General features: G+C 36.5%; 1 protein-coding gene across 4 annotated transcripts in view; it reads left to right on the top strand.

Annotated features, from left to right (window-relative positions):
• Naa16 (N-alpha-acetyltransferase 16, NatA auxiliary subunit) overlaps positions 1–4,325 on the top strand; it is a 55,579-nt gene extending 51,254 nt beyond the window's left edge. For all 4 annotated transcript variants that reach the window (XM_048800978.1, XM_048800976.1, XM_015484331.2 and 1 more), the window contains 2 exons: positions 2,310–2,407; positions 2,987–4,325. In XM_048800978.1, coding sequence (XP_048656935.1) covers positions 2,310–2,407; positions 2,987–3,184 — 296 coding nt within the window. In that variant the 3' untranslated portion in view covers positions 3,185–4,325. The remainder of the gene's footprint in view (positions 1–2,309; positions 2,408–2,986) is intronic.
• The last annotated feature ends 9,965 nt before the right edge of the window (positions 4,326–14,290 follow it).

Here is a 14,290-nt window from a genome sequence, read left to right as displayed (position 1 = left end):
ACACACACACATATACATACATATATATATATATAGTTATACATGGACACAATATCCTTATTTTGTTTGTTTATTTTTTTGTGGTGCTGAGGATTGAACCCAGTGCCTCACATGTCGCAAGGCAGGCGCTCTGCCACTGAGCCACAACCCCAGCCCTACTTATGAATTTTGATTTATTAGTCACACTTTTGTAAATAACTTTAGAAAATCAAAGCAAGAAAGAGCTTTTTAAGTACAAGATAGTTATGAAACACTATTTGTAAGTATGGGGAAAAGAAGAATGGGAACAAATGTCGTGAATGTCCTGTAATAGGGGAAACAGTGATAGTTTGGTAGAAAGCAAAATACTGCGTTTTCCTAGAACATCATTTTAAGTAATGTTTATTCAAAGGGTTTGTAGTAACAGTGGTATATGCTTTTATAATGTGTATGCAGAATTGAACATATAATCTCAATTATGTAAAAATACGTTTGACAAAAAAACTGAAAGGAAGTACATAAGAAAGTTCTAATGTTACCATTGTGTGTTATGGTTATAGTAATTTATTTTTTCTTGAAATTTTATCGGTTTCTGTGTTTTCTATCTTGAGGATTTATTTATGTCCTGTTATAGGAAGGATTTTAGGCTACATTCACAAGATGACAATATGTCGTAACATAATTATGCAACAAGCCATATAGTTAAATATTTTAACTTAAGCTTTTTTGATAAAGAGAAGCTTCTTATTTCTGGTATCTGTGAAAAGACAAATTCTTGAAAATTTTTATTTCTTTGTAATAAGAGCAGAGGAGAATTTCTCTTCAAGAAAAGATGTATAATGGATATTAGCATTTCTTTTTTTGTTTTGTTTTTTATTATTAGTTGTTCAAAACATTATATAGTTCTTGACATATCATATTTCATACATTTGATTCAAGTGGGTTATGAACTCCCATTTTTACCCCATACACAGATTGCAGAATCACATCGGTTACAATCCGTTTTTACATACTGCCATACTAGTGTCTATTGTATTCTGCTGCCTTTCCTATCCTCTACTATCCCCCCTCCCCTCCCCTCCCATCTTCTCTCTCTACCCCATCTACTATAATTCATTTTTCCCCCTTGTTTTTTTCCCCTTTCCCCTCACTTCCTCTTATATGTAATTTTGTATAACAATAAGGGTCTCCTTCCATTTCCATGCAATTTCCCTTCTCTCTCCCTTTCCATCCCACCTCTCGTCCCTGTTTAATGTTAATCATCTTCTCATGCTCTTCCTCCCTGTTCTGTTCTTAGTTACTCTCCTTATGTCAAAGAAGACATTTGGCATTTGTTTTTTAGGGTTTGGCTAGCTTCACTTAGCATAATCTGCTCTAATGCCATCCATTTCCCTGCAAATTCCATGATTTTGTCATTTTTTTAGTGCAGAGTAATACTCCATTGTGTATAAATGCCACGTTTTTTTTATCCATTCATCTATTGAAGGGCATCTAGGTTGGTTCCACAGTCTAGCTATTGTGAATTGTGCTGCTATGAACATCGATGTTAGCATTTCTTTTTTAATTGTGGGAAATACTTTTCTAAACACTTTATGAAATTCTAAGGAAGAGAAAAATTTCACCATATAAAAGTAAAACATCATAAAGAAAGAAAAAAGACCAGTTGAGGAAAAAATAGATAGGTAACAGACAAAAAAGAAAGGAAAAAACCCCTCTAGAACTGTTATAAATCAACAATAATGTAAAATTAATAATTCAATAGAAAAATGAATATAGAAAGTATACCATGTAATTTACAGGAGAAATATAAATTGGATTTTATTTATAAATAGTTATTAAAAATTATTTTATTAATGGGTATGCAAACATTTTCCCTCTTTCCCCAACCAGACTCCTCTATATGACAATAAATTTTAGTTTTGGGTATCATCTTCTTATGTTTTTGGCTGAAAGGGTGATTGATGCCACAGAATACATTTTTTTTAAATTTACATTTTGAATAACAATCTCTAAAGGAGAGGAAGTTAGTAAACCAGTGTTGTTGTGGTAAAATTTTTATTTCTTTGTAATAAGAGCAGAGGAAATTTGAAGGAAAAAATTTCTGATTCATTGTGTTTTGTCATCAGTACTCTCATTGTATTCCCAGGCTTTCAATGGGATGTCACTGAAGGTTTTAAAGATATGTCACAATTTGAACTGCTGGGGAGTCAGTTTCAGCCCCCACTTGGTTAACAATTGAAACCATGTTTGAAGTTGCTGGTCAGTATAAGTCAGATTGAAATATAAGCCTTATTAGCGTTTACTCATCTTGAAATGTCATGGAATTTCAGGTGCTAAAATGATGTATTTTCTGGACAAGTCAAGGCAAGAGAAAGCAATTGCTATAGCCACTAGACTGGATGAAACTATAAAAGATAAAAATGTAAAGGTAAGAATTTTCATAGGCTGATTTATTGTTGCTGAATTATCTAACAAAATGTGTCTTTACAATGTAAATTCTTAAGTAGGTTTTTTGAGTTATGTCTTGATATAAATCTCAACTTCACTAATTATTAGCTGTGTGACTTTATGTAAGTTATCTTTTTAGCTTTCTTTTCTTTATTTTGAAGTTAAAAATGAAAGTAGACTTCTACCTGTCTCAGAGTCAGTATAAGAGTTAACTGGTATAACAAAGCATGAAGGTACTTAGTGTTTGAAATACAGTAAGCACTCATTAAATGTACATTATTATTTTCAATTATCACAGTTTTAGTTTTTTTTTTTTTAAGTATTAGATTTACTGCCTTTTCTAAGGCCTTGAAGAGTTGGTTTTAAAAATTCTTTTTTTGAGGGGATTACTTACTGTAGGTAGTAAGAAGTTATTACTTACTGTAGGTAGTAAGAAGTTATTTTAGAGTGAGACCTTGTCTTTCTCTTGGTTTAATTAATAAATTGCATCTTTTGATTAAAGTTATTATTAGCTTTTAATTTTTCTTTAAATAATTTTATTTTCCCCTTGTTTCATTAGACTTTAATGAAGGTTTCTGAGGCACTGCTTGATGGCAGCTTTGGAAACTGTAATTCCCAGTATGAAGAATATAGGATGGCCTGTCATAACCTGTTTCCTTTTACACCTGCTTTCCTGCCTGCTGTGAATGAAGTCCACAGTCCCGGTGCAGCACAGAACCATACAGCTAACTATGATGTCTTGGCAAACGAAATTTGAAATCTCATAGAAAGTTGACTCCAACAGACTCAATTCTGAATTCACATCAGGGTTTCTTTTTCAGGGTGCATTTTAATATAGATATGAAAGAAATATTTGGATAGAACTTTTAAATGGAGTATTCTGTAAGCTTCTTTTATTCTTTATCAAACTCTTCCAGTTTACACGAACGTCTCCTAAAAGTACTTGTTGTATAGGTTTCTTCAGTTCCCAAATCATCAGCACTGTGATAGTTGCTGTCATTTCTCTATCATACTTAGGATAATTTCTTATTAGATTCATATATAATTTTCCTGTATTATTTTCTTTAGATCCTGGTCTCAGGATCTGTGGTTGATCCCCTTTCTTATTGGTTTGTTTTATTGTTTATTTGCTTGCATTTTTTTGGGGGGGGGGGATGGTTTAAAGTGTTAACTATATTTTAAAATATGAAATTCCTCTTGGCAGATATTGAGGTTTGCTTTAAAATATAATTTACCCTTTTTTTCATCTTTTCATGATTTACCATTTTGTTTTTAATATTCATATAATTAAACTTTTTAATTGAATAAGAATATTCCACTTTTATGTAGATGATTGAGAATAAGAAAATTAGTTTGTTTCTTAATCATGAAAATTCACTGATAAATTTGTTGCTTATCTCTTAAAGATCCACATGCAAGAATTATACTTTCTTGACTGGGTTTGCTTTGAGTGTTAACAAGTGAGAAGTGTTGATTCAAGGGAATATGATAGGGTAGAATACAAATAAAAATGAAGCACTGTTACTCTTACAGCAATGCAATAACTGTTAAGAGCATTTTTATATCTCTTAGTAAAATGAGAATTTAAGCTATCATCAGCTTAATTCTTAAATCATTATTGAACAGTATTTGGGGGTGGGTAGCTTTTTGTTGTATCTTATATAGAAAACAGTAATGGAATTACTCAGTATGTCTCAGAACTATGTAAATGTATCTGTAATATTACTTCTTAAAGCAAATATAAACTCAAAAGGGAGATTTTACTTAGAGAAACAGTCCTAATTAAAATAATTTTCCTTTACCCTCATTTCTTTACATTCATAATTGCTGAGAGTGGAAAAACTCACTGTAAAATAATGCCAACCTAGATAATGCTATAATAAATTATTTTGTACACAGTTGTTTATTGATATTTGTGTTTATGCTTCATACTGTCAAAATATGTTTTTGTAAAATATTCTTTGACAGAGTAGAAACTTAAATTTTCTTAATCTTTTCAAATTCATAAAAATGGTAATTCTCAGTAACCACCTACCACATATATTCTGATGCCACAGCAGTTTAATTTCTTTAGTGTTTTAACAATTTTGATACTAGTTAGTAGTTTGTCATGAAATATCTTGGCAAATACATTCTTCATGTTACATTAAGCAGAATGCTACTGTGTAAAGATGCCAGTTAATAAAAATTAATGTGGAAATTGTGTTTAACAGCAGCTTTTAAAAAGTATTCTATTGGGATCATTTAGAGTTTCTGATAGTTCTGAGGCAGTTACAGTTGAGGTATGAGGAGTTAGGTTTGAATTACACACTGAAAGGTTTGGAAGGCAAGGTAAGGGACACTGGGATTAGAGAAATCCAGTCAGTGGATAGAGGTTGTATGTATTCTATCCCTGTTCTGCTTTGAGATAACATGAATGTCATAAATTTGGAACTTGAGTAGTGATCATTTTTAGGATAAGGCTGGGTCATGTCCCTCACCCTCCTTCATTCATTTTTGAGAGACGCCTAAAAACTTCAGGGAAGTTGAAGGAGAATAAGGTTAAGCTGAAAAGAGGCATTTGAGATCCAGATACTTCAGAAAGAATCTAGTCTCAAGAGAAAAGCAAAAGATCTGTTGTTCTGGGACAAGATGCAAAGATTTAAAGCGTACTGTGATTGACTAAATAGGCAAAAACCTACATGATAAAGAACCACAATAGGTTTTTAGATTCCATTATTAGCTAGAACAAGGGTCAGCAAAGTTTTTCAATAAGGGACAGGTAGTAAATATTTTAAACTTTGACAGTTTTATTGGTCTCTCACAACAATTTAATTATGATGTTGTATGAAGTAGCCATAGCTAGTAGATAAATTGGTGGATGTGGTTGTTTTTTTTTAAAAAAAAAAAAAAAACAACCCAAAACTATTTGCATTAATAAGCCTTGGGCCAGATTTGATCTTCAGGTCAGACTGTAGTTTGTGAACTTGCTAGAACAATGTGTGTCATGTGAAATAATAAAGATAAATTTGTGAATTCCATTGTTTTTCCTGCCTGAAGCCAGGGTGAATTTTATTTATATTTTAATGTAGGCATTTTGAAAGTTTGTGTAGATTAAGGAACTTTGGTTACTGGGGATTGAACCCAGGCCTGCTTTACTACCAAGCTTCATTTCTAGCCCTTTTTATTTTTGATTTTTGAGACAAAGTCTCCTTGACTTGGCTGAGACTGGCCTCAAACTAGTAATACTCCTGCCTCAGTTTCTTGAGTTGCTGAGATACAGATGTGCTCTCTTAACGCCTGTTGGCATTTCCCTTTATTTTTTTGAGAAAAAGGAAAGAGAAGAAGTTTTATTGATTTCATAGCAAAGTAGAAACAGAGAGTACTTCTGTCCCAGAAATTGTAATTCCTGCCCATCATGGGGAACAGAGGGTTTTTGAAGAGATGATCCAAAGGAATCCTGTTTGCCCCAAGATCAGGGAGGACAGATTAAAAAAAAAAAAAAGTGTCAGTTTTAGAGCAGCAAGGGCTATACTCAAAGCATAAAGTGGATCACTGTTACATTTCCCCCACTGTCAATTTCTACATTTCTGTGGAGAAATGGTGATGACATCTCCCAACTACTTCCTGCTGAAAGAGGGCAAAATGGGGAGAAGTGACCAAAATCCTTGTGGAACTTACCTTTTAAAGCAAATTCTTCTAACATAGTATCTTCTGTGTACCAGGTACTTTCCTATAGGTTAAGGATTATGAATATTTTGTTGAGTGTTGTTTGTATATTGAACAGTTTCCTATGTGGAGGATAACAGAGAAAAATTGACAAAATCATTGGAATTGCACACATTTTAAAATTGTGATGGAGAAAGAATTATTATTCAGCCTATCCTTCCTTCCTTCCTCCTCCTCTCTCCTCCCCTCCCCTCCTCTCCCATCTCTTCCCCCACTCCTCTCCCCTCCCCTCCCTTCCACTGCCCGCCCTCCCTTCCTCCCTCCCTCCCTCCCTCCTTCCTCCTTTATTGAAGTCAGGGGTATTCATCCACTAAGCTACATCCCCAGCCTTTTTTAAAATTTTTTATTTTGAGACAGGGTCTTAGTAAGTTGCTGAAGCTGCCTTTGAACTTGCAATCCTCCTGCCTTAGCTTCCCAAGCTGCTGAGATTGTTAGGGGATAGATGAGAGTGGTAGGAACATGAGGTAAAGAGAACAATTCTATTAAATGGGTCCATTGTGCTGACCACCTCTGTGCCCCATGCTTTCTTTGCTAAAAAGCAGTTCCTCGGCAAACTGAGGCAGGGGTAAGGGTCAGGCAGGCAGTGTAGGTATGAAGGATGGGGGTCAAGAGAGGATGACTACTGGTTATCAAAGAGAGCAAGGGATTGCTAAGGGTTAACCTCTGAGATTGTGTTCTTCTGTACTCTGGGTTGCTAACAGTTAACCTCTGTGCCCCTGCCCCTTCCTGCTCTCAGTCACGTATATATGGGGAAGAAAGAAGCGGTAATTAAAAGGGAGGTGTCTGGGGTCCAAAAAAACGATGCTGCACCTCTTCCCATGGGCTCTTGGCTCCAAGGCCCCACTTTTCTTCAGAGAAGTCTGTCTATCGCTTTCTTAAAACTTGGTCTCTGTGCTTGCCTCAGCATCTCTCTGGTGTTTAATCTTCATCATCAGGGAACAAGAACCCTACCTCATCTCCAACAGACCAGTATCAAGATTACAGGTGTGTACCACCACACCTGGCCAGTCTATATTTCTTTTCTTTTTTCCAAGCCAAACTATCCAACTTTATTAAAGATACTTTTCATAAACAATCATGGTATTTCAGGCAGGACATGGGCAGACAATCGTTAGAAGTATACAACAATTTTCAAACTCCCTTCTTGGATTGACTACCAAACTCAGAAAGCCACTATAAAACCCAATGAAATCTTCGTTTGATTCTCTGAATAGGGAAAGTTTAGAGTGAGGGTTGACATTTCACATTTAGCATGTTGTTTAACAACTTTTCACAAGCTGACCCTGACTTTCAGGAAATGAAATGAAAATGGCAAAAATTATTAATCTGAAGATCCACAATCTATAAAAGGAACTGCTGCTCTTCTGAGGGACACTATTCTCAATGATGTCACTGGAAAGTCCAGATTGCCCCACACACTGGTAAAACCAATTGTTGGGAATCAGGTCCCAACAGGTCTGAGTTTAGGGGAGTTAAGTCTATGCCGATGGCAGAGAGGGACAGGAGGACATACAGATGAGTTTGAGTCTTTCCATACCACAAGGCATTTGTGCCAAGGTGGCTATGTGTGCCAACATCAGGGAATCCCTTCCTCTTGGGAATAAAGAGGAAGTCTCTCAAAACTAGAAGGGAAAGGTGTTTTCCCCCACAGCATTCCAGCTTTGGAGACATTCTACTAGTGACATATGCTCCTTCCCCCCAAAAACAACAATGAAGTGTTCTGGGTGCTAACAACATAGATTAAAAAAAATTATGCATTTTTATAAAACTTGATAAAAAAATAGTATTTCAAACTGTACAGTCACCAGAAGTACACAGTTATCAAAAACGCACACACTTCACTTGGCATCTCCAGCACCTTCAGCTTTCTGTGCTTTGGTCTGTTTTGGCATCTCCATTTTCTGCAGGGTTATTCCCATCCTTGCCAGAGTCAGCTTTTCCCTTTTTTTCCTTTGGGTACCTTCTCTCCCTTCTTTGCAGGGGCCTTTTTAGGCTTGGACTCTGGCTTTGGGGGAGCAGGTTTGGCAGACAACCTTGCAGATCTTCTCTGTGGTTGTCTTTCACCTTGGCTTTATCTCCTTTAGTATCCCCTTCAGCCTTTCTCTTGAGCCTGGTGGCGATGGCGGCGGGACGCAGGCGCTGGACGCTGGGATGCAGCGGGGATGCAGCGGCGCGCGGCTTTGGTCGCCAGGGGGTCGTTCTCGCCTCTTCTTCACGCTCCAGTCTATTTCTTAAGCACCAATTATGTTTCAGATTCTTCGAGTATGACGAATGCAATCGTGAATAAAATTATTCTCATGGAGTTTATATCAGTTGTGGGTGTAACATTTCCCTGTGACCAAGATAACCTGAAAAGAACAATTTAGCGAAGAAAAGGTTTATTTTGGCTCAGGGTTCTGGAGATTCAGTTCATCTTCAGCTGAGTTCATTGCTCTGGGCCCAAGATGAGGCTGAACATCATGGGAGAGGGGTGTGGTAGAGGAGCTCTGCTCCATTCATGGCAACTAGGAAGGAGGGGGGGGCGGAGAGGGAGAGGGAGGGGGAGGGAGAGAGGTGGTGGTGGGGGAAGGGATCACAGGGAAAGTGAACCCTTCAGGTCATATCCCCAGGGACATCTCTTCCACTGGCCCCCTTGGCCCACTCCACCACCTACAGTTCCCATTTAGTCCATTCAAACTAGGATGGACTAATTAGGTCATAACTCTCATAATTGAATCATTTTACCTCTGAACATTCCTGCATTAACACAAGAGCTTTTGGGGGACACTTCATATCCAAACCATAACAGGGAGAGAAAGAAACATGAGGCAAAGTTAATTGCTTGGAAGAAAAATCAAAACTGAGTGTAGAAAGTGGTTTTAGTGAAATTTGAGAATATCCAAGAAAGCCAGGCATGGTGGCATATGCCTGTAGTTCCAGTGACTCAGAAGGCGGAGGCAGGAGGATCACTTGGTGAGATCATGTCTCAAAAAATACAAAGGGCTGAGGATGTAGCTCAGTGGTAAAGGATCTCTGGGTTCAAGCCCCAGCACTCCCCTGCACCCAAAAAAAGATAAAAAAATTTAAAAAAGAATAATAAAAGCCCACAGTGAAAAAGATTAGTCTCAGAAAAGCAAATCAGATTTTTCCTAAGCATTATTGAATGTATGAAAATGGAAGTTTTAAAAAATGATTGAATAAAATAGCTTAAATTTCATATCTAGTCAAATATGACAACATGGTAAAGATATACATATAAATCTCAAAAGATCCTCAAATGCTTTTGGAACAATACTGAGAGAAAATTTGGTAGATACTATAAGAGATGTGAGAAGAAGGATGATCAAATATTTCTTTTTATTGTTGTCTTAGAGACACCTCAAAATTCTAGGCATTATCATGATTAGTAGTGGGAGGAATAAAGTAACTAAGAATGAAAGTACCTGTCTTGTTAAGAGGAAGTTTGTAGATATTGAAAAGTTTTAAGAGTTTGAGTAGACAAACTTGAGCATGCTTATGAAGATTATCATAACAAAATAGAAAAAGTGAAAAGTGAACTTGGTTTTCATTTAGTGGAAGAACAAGGAGAGTATAATAAATGAAAATCAGATGAATCAGTTCTACTGGCATACACCTTTAATCCCAGCTACTCAGGAGGCTGAGGCAGGAGAATAGTAAATTTGAGGCCAAATTGGGCAATTTACTGAGACCCTGTCTGAAGACTTAATTGGTTAGGGAAACCAATTAGAAGACTCAGATTCTTGAATTGAATTAAAAATTGTTTATAAGAGACACATTTGAAGGTAAAAATGAAATAGAATCATGAAAATAGATCAAACAGGCTAAGATGAGCCAGAATAAAGCTAGGGTAGTAGTCCAAATATAATTAAATGCAAAACGTGACAGAGATTATTATTACAGCAAAAAAGATATAATCATAGTTACCTCTTTTGTACCTACTGTACCGCCTTAAAGAATATCCTTGTTGAACTTCTGGAGAGCAAAGTTGGTTGGTTCTGCAGTCTACCCGCCCTCCACTGAACCAGCTCTTGAAAAGTTACTGTGTAGTCTCCATATTGCTAAATTTTTTTTAAAAATATATTTTTTAGTTGTCAATGGATCTTTTATTTTATTATTCTATTGAGATTAAAAATTCCCAATTCAGCTTTTGCTAAGTGTAAATTCCATTGTCTGGCCAGTTTATAAGAGTGGGAATTTGCGAAAAAGGGCCCTGATCTGAGAGTGGGAAGGGGGCTAGTTTCAGATAGGTCTCACCCTTCCAGGGATTCCTATTTTTTGTTTGTAAAATAAGGAGGATTTTCTAGGTGACCCGTATCCCATACTCTATTCTCAAACTGGACTATCCATTTTGATTACCCCACAGATACCTTTTCTATCTTGAATAAATCCTTGAGAAAACTGTTTCTCAGCAGTGTGTGTTTTTCCACATGGACAAATTCTCTAACACCAGCTTGGCATCCTGGGATTCAATTCAATTCTGATCCTGTCTTAGGTCCCACAGGTTAAGGTCTCAGTCCTGTAAGACTGCTCCCCATTCAGATGCTAATTGCAAGTCAAGGCCTAAGGTACTTTTGACCAACTGGCTATAGATCAGAACTCCCATGATTCTGTCCTAGAATGGCTCATAAAACTCAGAGAAATATTTTTTATTTATAGGTTTATTATAAAGGATACTACAAGGATACAGATGAATAGCCAGATAGAAGAGGTTGTATGAGTCAGGTCCAGCACACTACTGGGACATGTACCTAGAAGAATTTTAAGAACACTCACTACCTTCATATAAGGAATTAGTAGCAACAGCAACAAAAAACTCACGGCAAGTTCCATGTTGATAGTTTTTAACAGTACAAAGTAGTGTAACAGACTTATAAGTGCTGCCTTTGCAATAAGTGGTGGTAGGCCTGTAGGTGCCTTATGGGTAACTGAAAGCAGGATAAAGCTTGGCATCTGCCTTCATTTTGTATTTGTCTTCAGGTCCCCGCTCAGCTCTGCATGTAGGTATGTTAATCATTTAAGGAGTGTTCATCTAAAAACTGGTAATACAAGGTTTATTAGCGCTAAATTTAAACATCCTGAGCAATGGGTGTTGGACATCCTGAGCAAACAAGTGGAAATTGCTCCGTCAAGTGTAAAGAACTTCTCCGGAGCCACCTCACAGAACCAGAACTGAGAGAATGATCAAACAGAAGCCAGTGTGATGAAGACAATTTAATTACGCATTCTTTTTACCCCCATCCCAATTCCTCCTCTATTTAAAACTAAACTTCCTGTGAACACACCAAAGACAAGGCTGAGATGCTGGATCTCATTTTGTCTTCCCAGTATGGCCATGTTAATTACAAATCTTGTCCTGATTTTCACCGGTACCTTTTCTTCTTAGATTTTGGGGTGAACAGCTAGAGTTGCTTCCTTGGGACCCTTGGAATCAGGCTTTTGTCCTAGGACTCTGGTAACAATAGGAGTTCAACAGACAGATTCTAAAAGGAAAAAGGGTCTTAATCATTTCCGAAAGGAAAAAGGAAGGAATAGCAGGAAATACTAATAATGGTGAACACCTACTTTTAGAATATAAATGAAAACTCATGTTTGAAATTAGGTAGCTAGGGAATTTGGTAAAGGGCTAGGGAGTCATCCATCTTCAGATCACTGCTTCACACCCTTGGGGAATGTCAGTAACCCAGAAGGAGGAGCCTGAGTGACATGGAGTGTGCGGGGGTTGAGGTAGAGGTGAAAATGACTTGATGCAGGGAGCTGGCTTTAGGAAGAAAATCAGAGATGGAAGAGCAAGAATTAGTGTTTTAGGATTGGACAGGTCAGTGTCTTCTACCTGGAGATTTGGAGCTGTGTGGCCATGGCCTCAGAGACCAAATCTTTGTTTTAGCAGCATGGCTGACGTCTGGCTGTCCATTTGTTCATCCATCTATCCATCCATCCAAATTTTCATCAACCCAACTGACATCTATATAATGTATCTTGTGCACCCAGATGAACCCCAGAAGCTAGCCAGAGAGCAAGATGCTTTTCTTCCTGCCAGTATTACTTCTCTGGTATGTGTACATGTGTGTGTGCGTGTGTATGAGGGGGGTGGGGGATATTAGGCATTGGTGTGTGATTCTAGTTTGCCACATCCAAGATGGACAGACTTTGGTTTACCCTCAATAGAAGAGTGCATTGCCACCAGCTATTTTTATTTTCTCAGTTTTAAGATTATCTTGAGATATCCAGACCCATTGATCCCTCTCCTATGCATTTTATCTTAAAGAAATAATTTATCAGAAGCAAAGAGGCTAGCTTATTTTACCTATCATGTTCTCAAAGTTCATTTGTGTTATTGCTTATTTATTGCACAATTTCCTCCTTTATTAAGGCTAATATTCCATTATATGTATATTTTCTTTATCCATTCATCTGTTTATAAACATCAAAGTTGTTTATGTATCGTGACTATTGTGAATGTGTGGCTGTGAACATGGAGATGTAAATAGCTCTTCAAGATCCTGATTTCAGTTCTTTCAATTCAAATATGTTTGTTCAATATATTGCACAAATACCCAGATGTGTAATTGCTGGATCATATGGTAGATCTTATTATTTGAAGAACTGCCATACTATTTCTCATAGCAACTATACCCTTTTACACTTCCACCAATAGTGCACAAGGGTCCAAATTTGTCTACAACTTTGCCAACACTTCTCGCTTATGTTTCTGATAATAGCCTTGATGACAGTTTCGGAGTGTTAATACACCAATTAGAAGTCAAATACTGCATGGTTTCACTTATGAGTTTTCTGCAATAATCAACTTCATAGGATCGAAGAGCAGAAAGTTTGACCAGAGACTGGGGGAAGAGAGAAATGAAGAGTTACTCATCAATGGGCACATCCATTAAGCAGGATGGATAAATTCTAGAGATCTGCTTAAAGTACACTGTTCCTACAATCAGAAATACTGTATTGTATACTTAAGATCTCAGGTTGTGTTTTAACCACAATAGAATACAATTAATAAGATAAAATAATTAACAAAGTAACAGCAAAAAAGAAGCAAAGAGCTATATAAGTTTATTTTTATAAAATCGAAGAAAAATAGAAACAACTTTAATATAAATCAATAAGGAATTGGTGTGATAAATTGTGTATGCAATAGAGTATTATGTAGTCATTAAAAATAATAGTTGAAAATTATAGGGGCTGAGGGTGTACTGCAATAGTAGTGTTTACTTAATTTGTACAAAATCCTGGGTTCAATTTTCAATCCCCCCACAAAAAAGGAAAAAAAAATACACTAACAAGGAAAGAAGAGTTCTACACCAACTACATAATAGCACATGTAATATCTCATTTATGCCACATTGCATATTTTATACATTTCTGCGTATATAAATGTATTATGTGTGGTAGCACTGGGTGTTTTACTTAGTTTTTTTTTTTTTTTTTTTTTTTTTTTTTTGTCGCTGTAACCAAAAGATTCCACAGGAGCAAGGAGAGGAGGAAAAGTTTATTTTAGCTCAAGTTTTCAGAGGCTCAGTCCATGGTTAGCCAACTCCATTGGTCTGAGCCCATACCATGGTGGTAGGGCATGGCAGAGAAAAGCAGCTCAGGACATGGCAATCAGGAAACAGAGAGCAAGCTCTGCTCACCAGGAACAAAATGTAAACCCCCAAAGTCATGCCCCCAGTGACCTACTTTTTCCAGCTAGACCCTACTTGCCTACAGTTTAATCCACTGAATTGGTTACAGCTCTCATCATCCATTTCACCTCTGAAAATTCTTGGTTTGTCTCACACTGAGCTTGTGGGGGACGATTTATATCTTAATTATAACACTGGGTAATATTTACTTTTCTGTATTATTTTGTTTGTTTACAGTGAACATACATTATTACAAAAATAATAAAGTGTATAAAATTCTATTCCTAAAGATATTTACTATGACATTCTCTATGATAAAAAATATTACAAAGCACTATATGCCAACAGTGCTAAATGTTTTTCATAATACCTGTATAATAGCCAAAGCAACAATAAAAAACCAAACTCAAAACCAAATTTGAAAACAACCTACAATATTTGACGGGAATATTGTCAAAATTATAGGAATATCATTTAAAAAGTGATGATGTATTCATAGGATAGAATCTTATGCCATTGTT

This window comes from Marmota marmota, unplaced genomic scaffold, assembly GCF_001458135.2.
Source record: "Marmota marmota marmota unplaced genomic scaffold, marMar, whole genome shotgun sequence".
NCBI classification, from domain to species: domain Eukaryota; kingdom Metazoa; phylum Chordata; class Mammalia; order Rodentia; family Sciuridae; genus Marmota; species Marmota marmota.
Note: the sequence above shows the minus strand (reverse complement) of the source record. Positions and strands in the feature narration are given on the sequence as shown.